General features: G+C 36.5%; 1 protein-coding gene across 1 annotated transcript in view; it reads right to left on the bottom strand.

Moving 5' to 3' along the window:
• The window catches only part of PRUNE2 (prune homolog 2 with BCH domain), a 100,813-nt gene extending 85,766 nt beyond the window's left edge, over nucleotides 1-15,047 (bottom strand). The window contains exons 1-5 of the mRNA XM_088157013.1: nucleotides 14,934-15,047; nucleotides 14,285-14,487; nucleotides 12,862-13,025; nucleotides 6,268-6,420; nucleotides 3,699-3,793 (exon numbers count right to left, since the gene is read on the bottom strand). Coding sequence (XP_088013139.1) covers nucleotides 3,699-3,793; nucleotides 6,268-6,420; nucleotides 12,862-13,025; nucleotides 14,285-14,487; nucleotides 14,934-15,047 — 729 coding nt within the window. The remainder of the gene's footprint in view (nucleotides 1-3,698; nucleotides 3,794-6,267; nucleotides 6,421-12,861; nucleotides 13,026-14,284; nucleotides 14,488-14,933) is intronic.
• Between the last annotated feature and the right edge of the window lie 8,956 nt (nucleotides 15,048-24,003).

Genomic DNA, 24,003 nt, shown 5'->3' with positions numbered 1-24,003 from the left:
TCATGGACCAATCTGCCATTTAAAATACGTTTATATTTATACCGAGAGAAAAAAAGTTCCCAAATACACAATATATATACATAATCGTTAGAGACAGACAATAGAAGTTCAAATCTTCAAAGACACATGTTGTAATCTCACTTATTTGGGTGTAATGGTCTACCAAGCACTTGTTCGACATGCTTCAGCTAAGACAGAAGTTCTTGATTTGCTCTACATAAGTATTAAAAACATAACTTTTCAAAATGCAGAAAAAAATTGTTCAAATTAGTGAAACAGTGGCATTTCTTACAAAATATCTTTAAAATAAACTGTATTTCCAGCATAAGACTATTTTTTCATAGGAAGATGATAAACTGTGCACTCAAACACTTCTACATTTCTTAAATTACTGTTGCTCGAACTGCCACTCAAGTTCCACTGGTACAACAGCCACAAATTCCTCTGAGGCATAAAGCCACAAAGGGGGGAGCTGTTACAAGAGACAGAACTTCCTACTGGTACCATCTCCAACTCATTTGGACTATAGAGGCTACCTAAGGACCATCAAGCTTCCCACGGCAGCATGAATTTTCAGGATGCTTTCTTGAGGAAACAACACTGGTGACAGCAGCCTCCATTGAGGCTCTGACAAGTTCTCTAAGCCTTTAGAAGTGGCATACAACCTCTACACACCAGGGAAACTGTCTTTATGAAGTACATGGATGCCATGGCCAGAAGCAGGAACCTCAACAGACCTTAAGAACACTATCCCTTGTGTTCTGACTGTGTCACAGTCAGTAGCAGACAATCAGAGAACTGGTTATTAACTGGCTGACCTGCTTCCTCAGGTGGTGATTGATTTTCTGTAATTTTAAGTTCTGTGAGTAGTCAGAATAAATTTTCATGAACCAATGCATAAAAGACTTAGTACAACAAGTATATTATTAATCTACGTTATAATGAGCCATTTCAGCTGAACTGAACATTCACGAAACCTGGATGTTCTCCCAGTGTACTACACTTAAAAAAGCAGAGAACAGAGTTCACTTTAACACAAAAGTATTCATTTCATGGGAAAAAAATTACTTTCGCAGAAAGTAACATTCAGAAGACATTTCTCATGTTCAAGAAAATTCCAGAAGAGAAGCAGCAAAAGATACTCTAAGGGTATAACAAAATGTAACAGAAATTAACTGTAATGCATGCAGTGCATTTTGCTACAATATCTTATGAGCAATCATCATTATGACTTGGAGAAACTTTGCAGCGAAGGCAACAAAAATAATCAATGATCTGGGCAGTGTCACTTTTATTTTGTCATTCTTTTCAAAAATAAAGCAGTTATGTATGTAAAATTCAAGCAGTGTACACTCTGACAGCCAGTCACTGGTGACACAGTGATTTCAAATGACAGCTGATTCAACAGTGATCTTAACTTACAGCTTTAATGCCACCTAAATTCAGGAAGGCCAGATCCAAAGCTGGGTATCCCAAGAAATTCAAAGCTGCATATGGACTCTTAGAGAAACCTAAACACATTCATACAGAATGACTGCCCTATAGAAAGCACTTCAGTGGAAGATACTTTCGCATATTTGATTATTAGGAAAAAAAGTGACCTTGTGATACTTCTAAAAGAGCAGAAACACAAACACACTAGAGATTCAACCTGTTGCCAAGCCTATTCTTCATGTTTCCTTAATATTTAATCAAGTAATGTCTGTGAAGCACTTTGAGAATGAATAACAAGCTACCATTATTATTGCTGAGAAAATCATTAATTCATTAAAGTTTGTGTATTCTGAGTTCATATCTAAACTGAATTCTAAACTGAATAGACAGGTCTGGACAGTTTTGTCATTAATTTTCTTATATGTATCGTGCTTCTAACACTGTTTTAACTAACTACATGTGCTCCCTATCACTAATAAAACTGAGTAAAAAACCATGTTTTGCTGGCCAAAAATGAGGGTGTTCAGGAAACATTTCAAAGAGCAGTAAGGCAGCAAATGCAAAACTCATCTTGATCCCAGTAATTTTGCAAACATACCTAGGAAAAAAAAGCAGTTACACTCCAGAAAAGTTAGTCCTCTGTGGCACAAACTATTCACAGCAGAACAATAGACAGCAAGAAGCAAAGGAAGGTGCCTGTGATTTCCAGAAAGAAATTCCACCAGAAATACTAGTAATAAAATTACTTAACAGACTGGACTAAAAATCATCTAACATCAGTAAAATCTGTTCAGTTTGTTCTTACAGGTAAACTAATCTCTATGAATGACCACTAGCTATGTAAGAAAAACAATTACGAAACATTTACTGCTTGACCATCAGATCTTAACAGTGCTTGGCCAGGATAAGTCAGCATCACATGTTACATTCCATTGAAAAAAGGCTGAAAATTTGCCTGCTTTGAGAACTAGGATCACCTACTCTTGACAAAGTCAAATTGTGAGATCCAGTCAAAAGGAAGACAAATTCTGAGTTACAATTAACTTGAACATACAGAGTTGCAAAGATGAGGTCAGACAGATTTACCTGGAGCTTAGACCTGTGGAGCACAAAATCTGTATTCCACATAGTTATTAAACATGATTTAACACAAAATAAGCAAAAAGAAAATGTACTGCTAAAGCTCCTAATTAGCTCCTAGCTCTGTCCACCACAGACTGAAACTGACAGAGTAAAATAGAAAGATTTAAAACAAAAGATGAGGATTTTACCATTTTCTATTTTGGGGATTTATCTTACAACACTCTTTCTCCATCCCCTTTCCACCCAGCCTCAGCATAATTTTTAGGATCAAATTATGGTTCATAAAGCAATGCTGTTTTGGTGATAAAGAGTGATTAATATTGAAAACAACTAATTGAAAACTATTAGATTCTACTTCATTTCTTGAAGCTTTGCTACCGAATTTGCCTTGTATATTTTAGTACAAAAGCAGAAATCTCTGGATAATTATTAGCTGTATTGTCACAAAAACTTCTTCAACCACAGAAGCACCGTATTTTTTACAAAATGCATCACAAGACACATATTGTAAGAAATCTCTTAGGACATACAAGGCAAGAACTATTCAAGAGATTTTTTTTTAGTAGCATTTGACGCAAAGAAAAGTTTTGATTTAGTGTAAAAGTAGGTAAAATTGTCTTCTACATTTCAAACACTTCTACATGTCAAATATAGGTGACTTGCATGCAAATGAAGAGACCGAAATTTACGAATATATACTATATAAATTTGGTTTTGTTATTGATATTTTCTTCAGACACTTAGATTTTATTACTAATCAATATGCCAGTATGCAAACTTAAATCAGAAATTATAGTGTCATGTCATACTTGTTCAGTGACCTAAGCATTCATATTTTTAAAATAATATTTTTACATAATATCCAGCTGCATGTAACTCTCCTTATGATCAAGGTAGAAAGCTCACGCCTTCAATTCACCCAAAGTTTCGAATTGCTTATGACATTGTTTTTGCACACCACTTTAGACTGTGGTAAAATCTAAAGGGAGGGAATAATTATAATATCGTAATAATGTAAGTCAGATAACAAATAGCTACTACTTCTGTCAAATTTAATTAAATCACTAAAAATTCTGCTCATACTGAAGAAATATTGAGAAAATAACTTGTTCACAATCTGTTTTAAAGAACCATCTCCATATGCAATAAGGCTGTTAAATATGTTTTAAGTTTCCTCTTACCTCCAGTGTCATGTAGACGGTGCTAATTGCTACTTTGATTTCTCCATCTGAAATCTCCTTGAGATCCTTGAGCATAACCTCCTCAATACTCACAGCTGTTTAAGAAAAAAAAAATCCATATATACAATTATCAACAGCTTTCAGATGCATCAACATGAATTAAAAACACAGCTTAGATCTCAATGCTGAACCTTCTTTCTGTATTTCAGGACATCATATGAGACAAAATATTTCAATGTCTAACTCTTCTAGAGAGATTTTTTTTTTAAGAAAGGAAGAGATTTAAGAGACGATACAACTAACAACAATTGTGAAGAATTAAGTCCCCTGCAACACTTGTGATCCTGTGTGAACACTGAATTTTTTAAGTGAATGTAATTCCAGCTGATGATAAACGTATAGCTAGACAATTTCTGTGGTTTAATATGAAATCACAAATATAAAATTACTTCTGAAATAATATATTGAAAAGCACCTGTGGACTACTGTGGTGTTTATGAAATATTCAGAAGTAAAGCACTTAAGACACGATGTAAACACAGTCATTCAACCTTTCTGACCTTCTTCACAAATTGCTAACACCAATGGGTTTTTCTTATGTACGTCAAATTATTCATGAACTAAGTATATATTTATGTACCACAGAAACATTATCATCAGAAACAATGTCAGGAATTGCAGCCAGACACATCGGTATGTTTAAGTACAATGTATTGAAAAGTTTCCCTCATTGGACATGTTTGTCTAAAATGCTGTAAAGATTCTCTAAACAAATATAGATTATGCAGAGGAACATAAGTACATCACATGATTGCAACACAGACATGATAGCCAAATGTCTGTGTAAAGAATGCTGCAAGCCACCCATCTCAGTGCAGGGTAACAACCAAAGTGTCCACCAACCCTTAAGGAATAGCAATTTAACATTCACCACGTGTTTGTATAAATGATTTTCCAATGGCAAACAAATACCAACTTGAGTCAAAGAAATTATCCTTTTTATTAATGTTCCTGTACAGAGTTCAGCTACTGCAGTCAATCTAATGACAAGATGAACATTTACACATCTGTCATTTAAAAAAATTTGTATATAACCTATAGACTTTCTGGGGGGCTGCAACCTATTGTGCCTCAAATAAAAAATTAATTCAGGCAAATAGATCATCATTTCTGCCAGAAACTGAGAATTTTTTGGGCTGAATTATCCTAATATCGCCTCAACAGGTAAATAAAGTAAAATACTCAGCAGAGATTACATCCTTCAAGGGGCTCCTGAAACTCAGCGGCATCCTACTAAAAGAAGTGTCACATGCAATATATGTATATTTCATATGAATAAACAGTAAATTTGTACCTTGTAATGCACAGAAAACAGGAGCTATAAGCCAAAAAAAAAAAAAAAGGGAGGGTGCATGACAGTGCCTTCCCCATGCCTCATGTGACATATATAAATTACTGGCAACCAGTACCATGCAGACTAAAGCCACTACATATACTTGTCCAAGTTTCACATTTGATTTTATGGAAAACTCCATGACAAACAGTACCAAACCATTTTCCCTGGCAACTGGCCAAACTAAGAAGTGATTTTCGTAAAAGCCACTTTCACTGCCACTTTCCAATCTAGACTCCACACAGTTCATTCCTGAATTATGATTACTTGGGTGGAGGAACTTAGGAGAATTAATGTGAACATTTATAGACCTGAACTAAATTACCTTGTAATCTCACCAAAAGAAAGGGCAAAGGAAGCAGCACCTCAAATTTTGTCTTTATCCACCAGATAGGGCAGCTGTCTCAGGCTGATGGTCTGAATTTTGATGACTAGTTTCTGCATATAGGCAGGGAATAAAAAAAGACCCTGAGTCTGCACAGGGCTTACCTGATATATCTAACAGAGAAATATCCCCAGGAATTTATTACTCACTCTTTGGTAAGAACTTGGCAGCAAATGCAAGTAAAAAATGTAAGTTATTGCAACAATTTTCTTCAGGCTTTCACAGCATCTCTTCAAAAGCCTGCTACTAAATTTTGGGTTCAAACATTGCCACTTTAGATCACTGAATATTTCCATTCAGTATTTCTATCAGAAGAAAGGAAAAGAATTGTAACTTTCCCACTGTTTCCTTAATCTGAGTCTGATGTCAAATTCACTTCACCTGTACACAGCCCTTAGCAAACCTGGGTCATAAAACAAAATCTACTTCCACACCACATAAGTAATTGCAACACAATTTCTGCCCATGGGCCGACACATTTTTTATGTCCATGTGAACCAATATAAATTATTGATAAGCTTACACTTGTAAAAGCAATATATAAAATAAATAGTTAACTTTATTTGTAAAAACAGTACAAGATTATTTATGAGCTAAGTAGTTCCTCAAAAGAAAACACAATTCCATGATTTAGCATGTAAGCAACTTAATTTAAGATTTATATACAACATTTATCTGTCAATGAAGATAGCATGCTGCACCTATTTTCACCTCTTAATGAAACAGTATTCTGATACAGTTACACAAATAAATTTGTAACAGGTCTGAAAAATGGACAGAAGCTGCACTACCTTGGGCATTAAACTGAGTCTCCTGGAGAACAGAGATGATTTCCTCTCGTGGGGGAAGATCTGGAAACTTTTCTTCCAAGACTGACAGTACTTTCTCCTGCTGCTCTGTCATTCTGTCAGCTTCCAAAGACATGCACTTGAAGAGAATACTCCCTGGAACATTGAAAGACAAAAAGTCAATGTCTCCGGTATGTATCGAAGAGGTACTACAGAAACAAAAAGTTTTACTGTATTGCTTCCCAAGCCCGTTCCTTATTGGAGGTTGTTTCCACTGAGAGTTCACTGAATTCACACGGAAACATCCTCCTAACATGAAGCTCCTAAATCAGAAGTGGCTGCCTCTCCAGTGCCTCTGCTGCAGCCACCTGTCTGGTGCCAGTGCTGCCAAGGAGCGCGGCACGTCCCGGTACAGGGACCCGGCTGTGCAGCACAGCCAGCAGCAGCCCATGGCACACCAGCCTGTATTCCCCTCCCTCCAGGCATCAGGCTGGTGTGTTTGGAAACATAGATCCACACCATCAACCTTCCTTCTGTGGACATGTCAGTGAACTCCTACAATGGACATAAGGAAGAAATACTTTACTGTGAGGATGGTGAGCCACCAGAACAGGCTGCCCAGAGAATATGGGGATGCCCCATCCCTGGAAGTGTTCAAGGCCAGGTTGGACAGGCTCTGAGCCACTTGGACTAGTGAAAGATATCCCTGTCCATGGCAGTGGTGTTTGAACTAAATGATCTTAAAGTCATTGGTCACTGTGGGGTAACTGACTCTGGCTAACTCTTGTCAATGGACACACCAAAAGACACCAATTCAAACAATCAAAATTTTAAAATTTAAGAGAAACATAACCCAGTAAATAATTTCACAGTGATTGGAACCATCTTACAATAAAGAAGTAAGAGTGATGCCTTTTTAGACAACTACATGCTGCACATTAAGTCACCCCTTTCATTCCCTGGAGACTGGGATTCCATTTATCAGTATACTCAAAGATAGTGTTTGCTTCCAATCACTCACAGTAAATTCTGGATAATAAAATCTTATACTTCAGCCTTGAAATTATTTATTACTCTACTGTGCACAAGAATTTCAAACAAGTGTATGATTTCATTGCATCATGCTGGGTCAATGAGCAACTGAGTACAAGTATAATAAATTAGTAAGATATTTACTGTAAAACAAAGTGTTTATGCTTCAGCACAGAGCAAAAAAGAGTACAAGAAAAAGCTTGGCACTGCCAGTCTCAATCTCACCAGATGAGCTAGGATCCAAATATCTACTATATATTCATTTTCCTTTCCTCCTACAATATCACATGAAGTAACAAATAGTATTTCTTCAAAATCGACAGATCAGCTGCAACAGAAAATAATTGTGCCATGCTAAATAAACACATCCTTATTAAATAAATTCTGTGTGGATTAAATGCTTAGAAACAAGCCAAAAGCTGCTCCCCATCAGATGCTAACTTCTAGAATTAAATACAAATACTTGAAAGTTCCATTCTGTGTTTCTATTACAAATATTGTAACTGCCAATATTATTTTAATTTGCAGCAGCTTTTTATGTCAGTCCTTCAAACACCTTAAGACAATGCTCCTGCTGTTTGATAGTATTAAAAATACTCAATAAATATAGACTGCATGAAAACCAGGTTAATATTTCTAAATTTAGAAATACGACATAACAAGCAGATTTCAGATTTCTACAGGTAAACAACTGATACATAAAGTACCCAGATATCTATACCCATTATCGAGGTCTAGCTTTCAGTCCCTCTAACAGGATCAAAGTTTCTCAACCAGCAGCCTCCATGATAATTCATCTAAAACTATCCCTTTGTTGTTGAAATCCACAGCAGATAAGAGTGCTTGTGCCACATATTTACTCTTGAGATATATTCTGTAACTTGAAACAGTGGTGACCAGAATGAGTGAGACACCCCACAGCACACTCCCAGTCAGCACAGAGCTGCATCTGGATAAACGGCAGCCCAGGGACCAGGCTGCATTAAGTATTTTAGCAACAGCAATTTTCTGCTTTTTCACTTCCTCCAGAAACAGAAAGGGAAATTGCTCATGCACACACAAAGGAAATGGAGACTCCAGGAGAAAGTGCTGGATCTACAATGTGTGCTCAAATTTATCACACCTACTGGAGGGAGGCTGCAGCATGTCCCATAAAGCCCTCCAGCAGCATTAGGATGAGTAAGGCAGTCTGTCCATCTGCACAGAACCTCTGATACACAATGTAGGAAAATTTTACCATAGCTGTGTGAGCTTCAGGGAATGGAATATTTGGGTATGATCGAGAAAACCCTAATACAAACATACAGGAAAATGCCGAAGACTAAGAGGTGTGAGCTGTTTATCCACCCAAGCTCACCAGTTTGGAAGTCAACATGATGTAACCTTCACTCACAATAGGCAGACACTTTAGAAAGGTTTCTAAAAGGCTCTGTTTTCGTCACCAGTCACACCAATACCATAATGCTTGCAACTGATAACTTTTCTACTAGGATGAAAGCCAGAAAAGGATCGTTCTCAAATTACTAGGGTGTCAGCAAGCCCTAAGATGAACATTGATCACAATGTTAAAGGAGGAATAAATCTTCAATACTGTCCTCATCACCAGGAAAGAAAGGCACATCTCTTCTCCCTCAGGCTTCCTCAGCATGCCTGTGAGGGTTAAGACTCCAGGTAGTTTAGAAAAAGAGTTCACTTAAGTTCCTTTTGCTTGACCAAAAGTCAGTAGTCCATTTTATCATGTGCTGTCTTATAAATGCCTGCTGTAAAAGCAATATATGGTCTCAGAAATCTCTTGCAGATTTTACTGAATGTTGGTTCGACTCCCTCAGGGCTTCTGAAAGCATAATGGTGGCTGCTGTCTGCTTACAAGCAGAGAAAAAATATATAATAGGCAATACAAGATTCAATATTATTTCTTGCGTGCATAACACTTTACTACATTTTTTTTCTGAAGGGGTCACTAGAAAATAGGCTAAGTCTCTTAAAAAATGTGCATTTTATTCTTTTTTTGCAAAGCAGTTTGGAAGCGAAGCATTAGTTTTGCCAAAAGCAATTGCTGTGCATTAATATTAAACATGATCTAATGAAGGCAGAAGTCGTTTTGGGAAAACATTAAGAACAGCACAAGCATCTCCTGAATTATAAGTTTATGGCAAAGAGAAACATTACAATGAAAATATAGGCATTTCTCCTGTCAAGGTTTTGTTCCATAACCTGTAAAAATAGGGAAAAGGGGAAAACCAACAGTCCCTTATGGAAAGTACTCCTCATGCATTCAATCCCCCCCAACCAATAAACACCTGCAAACCAAAAGTAAATATATCCAAGTAAGCAATCTTTATTGTAATAAACAGGAAATGCAATGAAGCTAGAACAAAACATAACTGGAGAAAACAGCATTCTCCAAAAAAAACCTGTTTCCATATATTAAAAAGAAGTGAGTATCCAAGTAAGTGCAGTATTTGGTGCAGGACAAAATGATCCTTTCTTCCTGGCATATATATTAAGGCTGCATCAATGCAGGAGCATGTGAATCATCTGATCAATGTACAAGAAGAGCAAAAAAAAAATATACTGGCATAATTCCCAAAGTCCTTAAAAGGGCATTTCTTAACATTTGTCTGGGTGACTAGAATAACAAACTAATCTTCTCTACTGAAAGTCAAGACTGCCCCAAAAGGGCATGAAAAGACCTCAACTATGCAGCTTATCACTAGCAAAAGCAGATTCACATTAAAAAAATTGCTGACACTCTTGCTGGAAATCTGTCTATATTTACATGTTGTGGTTTGCACCTTGTGGCATCCTTCAAGGCCTTATACAAATAAACATAAGGAGGCATTTTTAAGAGTGCATTGACCCAAGATACCTGACAGTGAGTGCTTGGAATAACATCCTTGCCAGCTGGCTGCAATAGAGAATGTAATGATTCAGCAGTTTAATGGATCTTGATTTTGGCAACAGTCCCCTTATAAACATCTCTTGGGAAATAAAATAATACAGGCCCAGGACTCTGGCAGGTTCTCTAATTGTTTGCTTTTGGCACAAATCCAGGGAAAGCACAAGCTCTAACTTAAGGCAAATATGGCTGCACAACACTGATTCTCCAAGCAGGCTCTAGTCAAAAGCCCAAGAGTAGAATCAGATTATATAATCTCTCATAAGGAGATAAAGATACCAAAAAAGCATTCACCAAAAAAACCACAAAAACTTTAAATATAAAAATGCCTAAATCAATAATGCTCACTTTCACAGGAAATGTCTTTTCTCTTGCCTTTTTTTTTTTTTTTTAACATAGGCAAGCAGGTAAAGTTTGCTCAAAGGCGAAATTTATATATATAAATATCTGCCTTTTAATTAAAATTTTGAAATTGCTAACAGACCTTAAGAAAAAAAAATTTCAAAAATAGTCAACAAATGAAGTTGTCTTGACATGAGATTTTATCTTAGAAGTCTCCTAGCAAAACTCTCACTGGAAAGTCAGAAAATGAAAGAGAGCCTCCCAGCTCAGAGACTCAGATAACAGCATCTCTCAGCATTTTTATGAAAATAAAATCCTGTTTCTTAGCACTCTGACTTCTACTTTGGCCTTCTGTTCTGAACTTCACTGGAAATTCAGACAAACTAACCATTTACAGATTTACACTGGAAGTAACATAACAAAATATGCAAAACACAGTAGAGCCTTTTTGCAGCCTCTCTGCCTGTGAAGTGCCCTGAGAGAGAGGTGACAACCTGCAAGCCACTACATACTCATTTGTCAGCTGTGGGAATGAAACAGCCACCCCTCCTTTCATGATGGTCCCTTTGTCCCCTATGCTATGGTAAGATGAATTTAAGAAGCTATACCTCATAATAAAAGACCATCATCTGTACAGAAAAACATAAAACCTAGACCTGGCAGGCTGTATTTAATCTTTTATTTTCAGACTGTTTCATTTTGATCTGCCATTTACATACATTAGTACCTATGACTTCCTAATGCTTTTAATTAATTTCATTAAAACCAATGATGGGTTCACTGACTGTTCTGAATTTGTAATGAAAGATTCGTAAGTACCAAAAACTTATCCTGCTTTAAGAGACCGAGAAGACTTCCTACATTGTTTCACCTTTTATTTGTACAAGCTGTGCTGCTGGGAGAAGTGAAAAAGCATCAACTCTCAAGTGCAGCTATGTTTTGTTCCCTAAGCTTTGCCAGTCATACCAGGCAAAAGAAGCTATGCAGGGACTTTTTATCCACTAGGTTCCTCAAACATGCTCTACCAAGTGTAATAATCAAAATGTAATTAATTACTCATTGATTAAAAAAAAATAAATTAGCTACTATATTCCCAAAAACTGGAAGTGCTACCTCTAACGCAAGAACTAATAATAGCACATTATTTTAATCTGTATACAGATTAGAGACACAAAACATGCTGACACATTCACATACAGAACTTGAACATTATTCAGACCTCTCCATCAAAAAACAAGTATCTTGATATCCCCCTAAAACCCTTTTCTTGTTCTGCCTCCAAAACCAATTATTATGCTTGGTCATTTTCTTAGATTCCTGGAGAGCTGCTCAACAAAAATATGGATCTTACAAAAATGTTTAATGGCAGGTTAACTAAAGCTTGTTAGCATGGAAAGATACTGTAAGGGCAGGCTAAATGCTATGTTACTGTTAATGCTTATTCTGTGGAATATTTTTTAAAAGAATTAATCTTTGTGATTTCTTATAACATACTTATTAGTTATCACAGCGATGAGCACAATGATTCATCAAGATTCTAGTTGCTTCTGAAGTCTAAACGTAGACAAGTTTTCAAAATCCTCATTAAACGTGCCCACATTCACTTCTTAAAAGGACATTTAGCAGTTTCACATAATTCAAACATAAAACCTATAAAATTCTTTGAACATTATTAACATTCAGTAAGTTATTTAAAAGGAGTGACTGCTCTTTTCAACACCAGTTTTATTTCCAGCTATAAAGTTCTGCTGCAGCAAATAAACCAAGAAAATGAATATATAAATTATGAACTTCCAAGACAGAGAAGAAAATACTTCAGATTGTTGAAGCCCACCCCCACTTTTTACTCTACTGGGCATACAGTACAAAAGAAAAGGAGATTTGGTAACACTGTTTTTAAACAGCAAAAGTTTTGCATCAGACCATTAAAATATCATTCTATAAAAAAGTACAACCCTTGGGAGGGAGAAGCTTTAACTTGTAAATATTAGATTCCAATCCGTATTGTTGTCCACAATGCCCCTGGAATCAACGAACTGCAGAGCTTTTCCAGCTACCCAGCTGGTATGTCGACAGCTTCATTTAATATTCTTGTCTAGTGATACAGCAAAGACCTCTCATGCCTATTTTTAAATGCACATTTTTAATATTCAATATAATGTTACTCTTTAACAAACTCTTTACTCCCTGCTTCTTTTATGAAGCTTCCTGTGGTCTTTAAAGGGATTGTTAACCAAAGAATGGATCACACTCTTTCTGCATGAGCAAATTCAGAAACACTCCATTAAACCTTTCAGTATTTAATATAAAGAGTAATCTCTCACCTCTGAGGAGATAAGCCAGTTGCTGAGAGATTAACTCTGGTGCCTTTTGAAGAATCTCTTTTACGACTAAAGAGGAAGAACACACTTGTAACTCCAGGCTCCTGTCACATTGCTCATCTGGATTGATGACTTTGACAACAGCTGATTCCAAACTTTTATCCTCACTATCAAGAAAATTCAGAAGTTATATATACATTTATCTTTATAGCTGCTTAGACAACTCAGTAAAAAAGGTGCAACGTATTTTTTTAAATTCTGGACTACATCAACATTGTTATAGATACCTGAAGTCTGCTATAAAGCCAAAGAATGTCACAGAGGTCCTAAACCCATGATTTTTTAAATTCAGTGTTCAGAGATTTTTACTGCTTGATACATCACTAAGTATGACATTTCCTTCATCAAAATCTATTAAAAACTATTGAAAAAAAGTATTTTTACCTGTGCTGAAAATAGCCTTCCTTATATAGAGGAAATTTAGGATTTTCCCAACTTAATATTCTGAAAACTTACCAAAAAATTTTTTTATGGGTTTAGATACTTTATGCTTCTGTTTACAATAGCAGTAATCAAGCCAAACTAATTTTATTAATAAAATACTAATTGCAATTCCTTAGAAGGAAGAAACAAAGGAAGTGACAGTAATAAACAAAAAGCAGATCTCACAGATAATTTTTAGTCTGAGTAGTGAATGATGAACTGAGCTGACAGCACTTAATATATGAACAGTCATGAGATTCATACATTTCACTCTTCAGATTTTCCCTCATTTTAGTCTAACCAATAAACTTCTCAGAGTGCAATGCTGCCATAGTCTGCTACTTGTCTTAAGTTCAAAGGACAGCTGGAAGTAAACAGCATCCTTCACTCTGGGTAAGACAGGCAGACCATTATAAAGAAGCTCTTCATAAAAGTTTCACAATGGCCTTGTAAATAGTCCCTCTTAAGGATGGACATAGGGACTGTGCTCCTCCAGAGATCAACTCTGGGCCTTTTGAAAGGCTGTAGTTGGTAAGGACCACAAAAATCCACTGCCCATCTTAACAGCACATATCCAAGTGTCTGGACAACTGCAAATCAATATAAGATTCTCAAAGGAAAGGTAACTAAGAAGCAGGAAAAAACTCTGATCTCTTATCTACTGGCCACAGGAAAACTTCCACACTATTTACCTAAATTAGAATATCTAATCTGTGTGAAAACACAAGGTTTTTAAAAGTGGAAGTTCCATTAAAAGTAATGCAAAGATGACTGCTCACCTTGTTACATTTACCGAACATAATGGAAGACAAAAATACATTTCTGTTTCCTTTTTTTTAGGTCTGCGTTAACATAGGAGTATCAATATTAATACAGAAAAAATGTAATTTTTGAAATGGCTCTAATTCACATAAGCCACCTTACTTTACAGAAAAGACAATACCTCGTCAGCATGTTGCTGTTTACAAGTGTTAAAGACAACTTCCCTTCATCATTCAGCTGATGCAAATTGATTTCATCTCGGAAGATATGGAATGACTCTGGGATTTTCAGCTCCTCCAAAATAAATCTTGTCTCAGTGAAGTAGCTGAAGTCTTTTCTTTGTATGTTCAACACAGGTAAGCAAAGAACGTCAGGAGGACTGACCTGTAACATAGGTGTGCGTTTGTGAGAATTGGACCTGCTTTTCATCAGGATGGTATTTTAACAGAGTGAGCAATTAGAAACACCCTGGACTTTATCTTTGGGGTTTTCTCCCCTTCACTTAATTAAAAGGAAAATGAAAATGTATTGCACACTTTTTTTCCTTCACTTCTCTGTTTGCCTCCTACGGAGTATCTGAGAAACCAGAAGAGGAAAAGGATAAGGAATGAAGCACAGGATGGATTTTTTCGTGCTATTCAATAAGCCACCTAATAACCATTTTTGAATGGAAATAAATGTAGATTATTTATCTTTTAAAAACTCACTTTCAATAAAAACAAAATCACTGTCCATAAAAAAAGTTTTTACAGCAGTTGACTTAATAGTAAGATCTCTGAAACAAGCTGAAACAAGTGAATTAAGCCCACTCAGTCCAATTTTTCCATTACCTTGTCTAGAAAGTAAGCGTAGGCCAGGGTAGAAATAAGTGAATCCAAATCACAGGGTTTATTCCCAAGAACAACATGGACCTTTTCCAGGCGTTTGCTCCTGTTCTGTAACATATTAGAAGACAATTGCCATGAGTGGAAATGATGAGAAGAAGTCAAATCACCACAGCATTTCAAAGGACAAGTTAAATATCATGTTTTGCCCTCAGTTGCAGCATTTTTGACTGCTGGCTGAAGGAGTGGACTACCTGTGGGATAAGACATTCTTTAGCTTCAGAGCTCCCAAGAAAGTCAAAAACTAAATTTCACAACACTTAATTATTAATTATCCTTAATAATTATAAATGTGCAATTTTTCTTAAGCTAATCTTTTTCCTCTAGTCTTAGTTGGATATAAGGAATAAACTGAGGTTCTCTTTCCCTTAATGGAACACAGCCATCAAAATACACTTGGGTAATACATCCAGGACATATTCTCCATTCCCTACATTATCAGGAAAGAAAGCTTCACTACCAATAAACTGTCTCCATGTACTCTTTTCATTATAATTTTTGTAACGTGTTCTTCTGCAGCATGCATTTCTGATTGATTTGCCATGATAAAGAACGAAAATAAAGTTCATGAGCTCATTCTTTTTTAAGTACCTTCTCAGTAAAGAATTTCTTCACAATGTCTAATCTAAGCCTGCCCTTTTCCAATTTAAGGCCACTTGCACCTGTCCTACTACTATGCATCCTTGTCAGAATTCCCTCTTCAGCTTTCCTGTACTTCCCCTTTAGGTAGTGGAATGCTGCTCTAAGGTCTTCTTGCAGTCACCTCGAGGCTGAACATTCCCAACTCTCTGAACCCATCTTCCTAAGAGAGCTGCCTCAGCCCTGTGATCAACTTAACAGACCTCCTGTGCATTCCAGCAGTTCCATGTCCTCCCTGTGCTGGGACCCCAGAGCTGGATGCAGCCCTGCAGCTGGGGTCTCACAGAGCAGAGAAGAATCCCCTCCCTCCCCTGCTGCCCACGCTGCTTTGGATGCAGCCCAGGACACGACTGGCTTTCTGTAGGCACACATTGCCAGGTTATAATGAACTTTTCGTCCACAAACAACCACAACTAAGTCTTTCTTCTCAGGGCTGTTCTCAGACCCTTTTCACCCAGCCTGTATTTGTGCTTGGCATTGCACTGGTCCAGGTGCAGCACCTTGCACTTGGCCTTGCGGCTCATGAGGTTTGCCCAGCCCGTCTCTCAAGCCAGGCAAGGTCCCCCTGTGGTAGTGACAGTGACTAGCAATATATTTTTCCCCACTTTTCCTGCTTTTCTCTTCACTGAGAAGAATTTGTTTCTCTTCTCCTTCCCCTCTTGCAGATCCAAGATACATGATTTCACCAATATTTGATTTCCTCATGTGCAGCTGAATGAACGGCTTTTTGGCATCTTACTATTCAGTAATAATAACCCTCCAAAAATATATATACCGCCCACAAATGCAGCCCTGAAGTATACCATCCAAGCACACTGCTTGTCTTACATGTCTGAGACTGCTTCCTGTTTCACCATCTCAGACACAACTAGTTTGCTTAGCCTGCATGCTAATCATCCATCCTCAGGAAAAGCAGGCACATGGATGCAAGGCTTCCTCTCACAGGTCTTCCCAAGCAAAAACCCACAATCCAGAAGACAAAGATCCATAAGCCCAGTAAGGCTTAGCTACAATAGGACTAAATTGTGATTACCTCCTGCAGTTATCACAGCTAAACCTGAGAGGAAACATGAACTGTCAATATCTCTAAGAATTAAAAAATGTAGGAGGTTAATGATGAAGCTAGAACTCTTAAATTAAACTACACAGGAGATCAGCAATTTCTCTTCATTATGATGAGTTTTTGTTTAGCTAGATTAAGGGTAAATTGTAAAATGCACAAACACTGGATGACTGGGATAAAATATACTCAAGAAATTATGTGTCATTTTCAGATGGCATCAGTCAGGATAACTCAATTTAGATCAGACCTGCATCGATTAACATTCACTTACTGTGCTCAGGAAAGAGATTTATAAACATTAGGCTACTTCTGTAAGAGATCTGATTCTCAGATATTTACAGAGAAGAAACTTTAATATCTGTTCAATGCTGTTGTCTATTAAAACATAAAAGCATTAGTATGACAACTGCACCTTTATGTAACTGCATGTGCATATTTGCAATAAAAATACCATTTGTTGGTTCCTACCTGCATCAAACAGCTGATATATTCAAACATACAACAATACTGGCAATCAGATTAAAAATTTTGATCAGGACATGTTAACTATGTCACTAACAGTGACTGATCAAACTACAATATTCCAGTCAAAAATTACATTGTCTCTGCTTTTTTTCTTCTGTTAATAGAGAAGTTGAAGTAATCTTGCAAGGTAATAGGAATGCCTATAAAATGCTCACTGTCTCAAGGCAAAAAAACTTTTCTGTTTCCTTTATATACATTCATCCCCCCTACAAAGACACTGCACAAATGCACATTCAGCAGTCACACACAGCCCTGCTTTCTGAGTCACTACTTCCCTTTTGCCTCAAATTACACTAGTTCTGTCCTTAAAATGTAATGAAATCACTGCATTTTTACTGCATGGAATGGGACAGCACAGCAATTCTTTGAAGAAGAAACAATATGGCTTAGCAGAAGCATATTAAAAAAGAAGAAGCTGCAGAACCACACAGCGATATGCAGTGTCAGATACAACACTAAAAACTTTCCAAGCCTTGTGCCTGAAGCACCAACCAGAGGGTACAAGCTTCACGGACACAGCTTTCCTGGAGGTGCACAGGAGAACATCCTAACTGTTTGGACAAAGGCCAAGATAGTAAAAAATTCTGTCTTTTGATATTTGAAGTCATCAAATCACACCAAAGAGGATTTCTGTATCTGAAGTTCTACCTCCAAACCAGAGGTACAATTTATTGAGTAGCATTGGCCTGAGGGCTTTTAACATGGTTATATGTCTCTGTTGTCAAAGAAATGGTTTTAAGCTGAAGCAAGGTTAATTTAATATTTCATCTAAAGTTCTAGTTTGTTAAATACTTTGTAAGTCTTTTCACAAGAAAGCTTTTTACTGGCCTGGAAAAATATAGATGGTCTCTTATGCAAAAAAGAAATATAAGAGAGAATCTTTGTTTCCTCCCATTTTTGAAGTCAGTCAAAAAAATTATTGTAGTATTTGCCCCTGTAGTATGCCATTTATCATGTACAGTATATGACACACAGTAACCTAAAGTTCTAGCTGTCCAATATCTGGTTACATAAAGATTCTTCCCTAAGGAACACAAGTATAGTTGCAAAGATTTCAAGTGTGACATGTTTTAAATATCACCTATTGAGTATCCATTGTACAGTCTTGCTTTACTTACAAATCTGACAAAAAACCTTTTACAGCAAACACCAATACCACTAGCAGAACAAAATACTAAAAAAAGGGGGATTTTCTAATTGCACACCATCTGCCTTTGTGTGGGAGACAGAGCCTTACCAATAAGATAAACAAAAGTGGAAGGATCAAAAACTTAACACTATCCTCAGAAATGTCTGGATAGGCATAAAATGTTATCTGATACTCTGTTTTGAATGGGATACGATAAGAAAAGATACGACTAGTCTCTAACAAAGACAAGAAGGTCTTCACCCTTAGCTCTTGCACATATAGAATTTGTATACATAATGTATCCAGTCGTATTTGCAGTCTGAGGATGAGTGCACTTCCCAAAGCAGGTTGAACACAGCCTTATGATTACATCTGCTCTTCTGAAATTAGTATATTAAAACCTATATTTAGGAGTCAACCTCTTGACAAAAGGGGTTTTATTTTAAAACGTTGCTTCCCAAATTCACTATATTCCACAATATTATGATGTTCCTTCAAAACTAATAATGAAAATTAAGCAGGGTAGCTATCTGGCATGCAAGCCAGGCAAGGAAGTCTCACCTTTAGATTGTTCCTGGAATTCTCACAGGACAGGAACTCTCTTTTCCAGTTCTTTCTAATCAAGAACTGGCACGGTCAACTGTTGCTGATGAGAATGCAGCTCAGTATTTCTGCATTATCAACAGGCTCTGACTTGGAATTCTGCAGGCAGACAGACTTAACACTGTTCAAGAAAGAATTCTGAGGAACTACTAACATTTATTCCTTTTTCACTTTTAGTTAATTTTACAGCCTGTAACTGTAGGCAGGTCGGCTCTCTTGCTTTTGAAATACCTTCTCTCTAGCTTATTACATACATTCATCCACATTGCAAAAATTCAGAAACGAACAATGATTCCTACATCAAGTTTTCACTTGAAAAAGAATTGCTGGAGTAATCAAATAATGCATAAATTCCATTTCAATATAAAAAAGAAGCACTACAGAATGCAGAACATCAATCAAAATCTTGTTGACTCCTTTTAAAATTAGATTTATTCCCTCAATTGGTTTGACATTGATTTTTCACCAAGTTTTATAAGCTTTACATGTTCACACTCTCCTGCTTCTACAACTTTTTGCCTTCAGGATCAACATTTAAGACACCACTTCTACAGGATCATGGAGTGTACGTATTCTGAATACCCAACAGTATGTGGTTTTCAAACTGAATCATACATGGGGTACATATATATGCCCATGTGCACACACATTTTGGAAGTGTGATTTTGACACTGTATGTTTTGATCTCATCTTTGCTGCTGTATCAAGGTAAAAAATGCTTTAAGTCAGACATTAAATATTCATTGTCTTCGAGAATTAGAGAAACCTAAATTTTTATAAGATAAACAAAACAATAAAGCAAATTCTTATTTTAGGCTCAGTAACAATATCACATTACTCTTCCTGCAAAGACTAAACAGGATATGGTCTCCTACGGCTGAAAAAGGAAAATTTTCCCAGCACAATGATTATTTAAGCTTGACTTAGGAGTACTGCAACAGTGTGTCAATATGATTCTCTATGACAGAAGTTACTAAAATAAAAATCAAAGTCTCCCTCTTTTATTTATGCTGCATTAATTCATTTTTTGTTCAAATTAACCTGTCTTACATAGGATTAGTACTCTTACCTAATAACTGAGTATACAGCATACAGAAATTCAACTTTGCAAAAGAGCAACTTATATTCCTACTCCAGGTCATCTCCAGTGCCTGAAGTCAGTCACAGCAGATCTTTGAATTCCCACCTCAAGATACATAACTCCTTTTCCCACTTCCTCCACACTTTCCACTTAATATGCAGAAATGAGACTGGGACGCCTATCTAGTTTACAGGACTTGACTGCATTTATCTCCCTTAGGAATTGTTTGGCTCACTATAGGACCAAAGTGTTCTTTGAGATATTAGACACAGATTACTTCAAAGTAAGGAGTACATTTACTTGAGGAGCAGAGTGCCTCTGTCATATATCAGCTCTGTGGTGTGTCAGGTGGTGACTGGTAGCAATAAATCCCTACATCATACATTGCAGAGGCCGAATAAATTATACAGAGCAAAGAGAAAATGTATTGGGCAAAAACAGGAGGGTTTGTTTTGGTGAAGGCAAGGGAATGCAATCCAAACAATACAGTTAATTTACCTGCCTCTCACAGACTTAACATCTGACCTTGGATTGTTCTAGTTTAGCTGCTTCTCTAAAATGAAGGAAGCAACTTTGCAACTGAGAATAAATCTACCAAGAGTCAGGCAGCATTTGTACATTGCATTTTACAGAAGCCTTTGGAGTTAAGCTTCATATTTCTTAAGTCAGTGTAACCCTTAGGTGGTGGGCACCAAGCTGAACATGAAACCATAGCCTGAAGTAAGCCAACAACTCAATAGAAGTATCATTAGTGAGTAAGAAAATCATAGCTAGAAAAGGTGATCCTGCCAAAGTCACTTCCCCTTTTGCCTTTCTTGTACAACATGTTTTTTATCATACTAGAATTCTAAAATGTCTTCGGTTTTTTTACCCATTCTCTGGTAAGAATGATGCTAAAAAGATGCCAGTTTTTGTTTTGTTTCGGTTTTTAACTTCAGCATTTTTTCAGTTGTTCTTTCTTATTCCACACTGAAAATCACCTATTCCTCTGTAGCAGCCAGTATTGCTCTGCTCTGCCTGCTCTATACACCGTTCCACAAAAACTCCTTTATTCACATTGGCAGCTTCTTTTTCCATAAGAGAATTCTATTATTGTGCTATGTTTTACTCCTGTTGTCCCTCTGAAAGATAAATATTTGGTTAATTTTATGTAAAAGCTGAGCACAGAACAAAAATTGTAATACTGTGCTTCTTAGTAAAATGACAGTGCACTCAGAATAAAACCTGATTTTAAAAAAAAAATCTTGTTTTTATTTGTGACATTATGAGTATAGAAACATATGCTTCATTATGAGAATGCACTTTTTACTCATACAGTAATTAGTTATGTCTACACTGTTCAGATCTCTGAATTTTCCTCACTATAACACTAATATCAGAGCCATAGACATATTGCAAATGAGAAAGAGAAAATGCATAATTACATTTCTGTATTACTTTTAACATGCATATGATTTCAGCGTAGATCTAGTCACTAATAAAATTGTTTTGCTTTAATGCCTAATGTTCCTTTTTACATAGATGACACTACAGCCATAGAAATTTCTAATTAGCTTATTTAGTAAGCTCGTCTGGGTACCAGCTAGGGACAGAGACAGTATGTCACCTCTCGAACACATGTGCAAAGGATGTAACACATATATTACAAATATCCATGCATGCAGTGAATCTCTTTCTCTGATCTTTTGGGCTGTGTACAAGTGCCCAGTCTGCTCATGAAATCCAAAGAAGTTTTTAATATAATGACCCACAGAACACTTCTTGGAGCAGTCTGAAACCACCTTGATCAATTTGCCTTAGCAAAAAATTAAATTGAGACGTTCTTCACCATGACACACCTCTCCTTCAGCATCACCAAAAAGGCAGAATCTATGTCAGTGCTATTGAACTAAGACCCTCAAATGCACTGAGATGACAACTGGAGTCTTCTCAGCCACTCATGGTCCCTTCCTTTTGCACTGGCCACCTTTTTCCAGAGCAGAATCATGCAAAAATGTGTTAGTGATACCTTCAAAGTCAGACATATGAGATTTAGGAGCTAATCCTCCATTCCACTTCATCAGCTTATACCATTGCAGCACTTCAGAAGTCAATAAGCCTAGACACATCAGGTATTTTGCTTCTGCAGCTCCTACGGACATTCCTCTTGTGATGGCAAGCTTTCAGAATTGCTCTCAGGTGATAAAGTATGTTTCAGCATAAACTTTTTCTGAATCAGGCTTTACTGTCTATCCCTAAAGCATTAAGCAGACATTTAAACATATCTCCTTGATGCCATTTGGCTCACTGCAGATTTTAGCTGTGTTTTAAGCACACTGTTGACTGCATTAAATAACCTCATAATCACATTTAAAGGCTTAGTGATCTAGTGCCACCAATATACTAAAATATATGATAACAAATGCAGTCAGCATTTTCCATACCATATGCTTGTAAATGTTATTCTGCAGGGAACCAATTAAAACTACGGAAAATTTGGAACACAGACATATGGAACAAAACAAAGCAACTTATCTTGTCACCGTGGTGCTTGCTCAGTACATCGATTAGGGAATGGTGATATTATAGGACAAACAAATGTCACTTTAATTAAAGTATGCTGAAAGGCAATATACAATAGCAATCTAAAACATTAGTTTTTGCTGTGCTGATGTTAGTTTTCCTTCTAAATAGATAAAGCAGGTAAAATACACATCTGAACAAAAAAAAACCAACACACAAATACTCCTATTTTGGAGTAACACAACACTAGTTGTAATTTGCGTAATTTACTGAAAAGCTCCCTTTCAATGGGAAAAAGGTAGGAAACCGAAATTGAATGTTTGGGTTTCAGGAAAAACATTTAAAACACTGCTGAGAATATATAATTTTTTCAGGGAAAAATAAATTTAAGCAGGGACTTGTTAGTTTTTCTACGAAAATTTTGTGCACCCAGGAAAACAGCGAATCTAATCCTTGTAATTGTCTAGCACAATTGAAAATGTAAAAATAGTAAAAGAACTGCAAGAAATAACAATCACTTTAAAGCAAAAACTTATTGGGAGGTAGAATCATGATTACCTCACTCCCAAGGCAAGTTGAGAAAGATCTGTTGGAGGAAATATACTCAAATTTGCATTTCCCATTCCTTCTTCCATTTCAGAGTTCAGCACTGCAGTAGATGAAGTCCCACAAGGCACCACAGTGCTCATCAGAAAGATTACAAAAAACAGTAAGAACCTTGAGGTTACATGTTCTGGCTAAGACTCCTGTCTTACTACTCCTATACTGTGCCAATGACACCTTGAACTGACATACATATGATGATACTGCAAGCAGGACTTATGATGAAGATTATGATTTTCCTTCTGAAACACACCTCCATTTCACAGTTCTTTGTCTGACATAGAATATATGTGTAACTAAGCCATGTTTTTAATTTAATACACTAGAACAAGTGGTAAAGAAAGGGGAAAAAAGAAAAATTAATTTGGCAGTCATCAAATAATGTTGCAGCACAGCCAAGATCTGTCAAGAGCCACAATACAATAAAAACATCTTCCTCATCAACAATTATAGGCAGATTGTCACTAACTACAAAAAATTCCCACCTTGAGTGGAGGAGAAACTGCAGTAATGGTAAATAGGATAATGATTGCACAAACTCTTATCTATCACAGTAGTTCAATTTCATGTCCTAAAAGGCATGTTACAGAGAGTTGAACCATAGAATCAGAGTGTATATAGTATAAGAAATTATCTGTATGGTAAGCATATCAATTCCTGCTTTCAGTGGGAGTATGCAAAATACTAGACAAAATAATTTAAAGTGTAATTACAAAGTAAATTAAAGCACTGTTTGTATTATAAAGCTATAAAACTTTTTTAAAGGGTATCATATTATTTCAGGTAATAAAAATTGGTAACCAGAAACAGAATAAGAGCTACCAACACAACTAGAAGGTTTTTTTAATTTAAGATTTGGCCCAGTTTCATT

The sequence above is a fragment of the Sturnus vulgaris genome, chromosome Z (genome assembly GCF_052056855.1).
Source record: "Sturnus vulgaris isolate bStuVul1 chromosome Z, bStuVul1.hap1, whole genome shotgun sequence".
Classification (NCBI taxonomy): domain Eukaryota; kingdom Metazoa; phylum Chordata; class Aves; order Passeriformes; family Sturnidae; genus Sturnus; species Sturnus vulgaris.
This window is presented reverse-complemented; position numbering and strand designations above follow the sequence as displayed.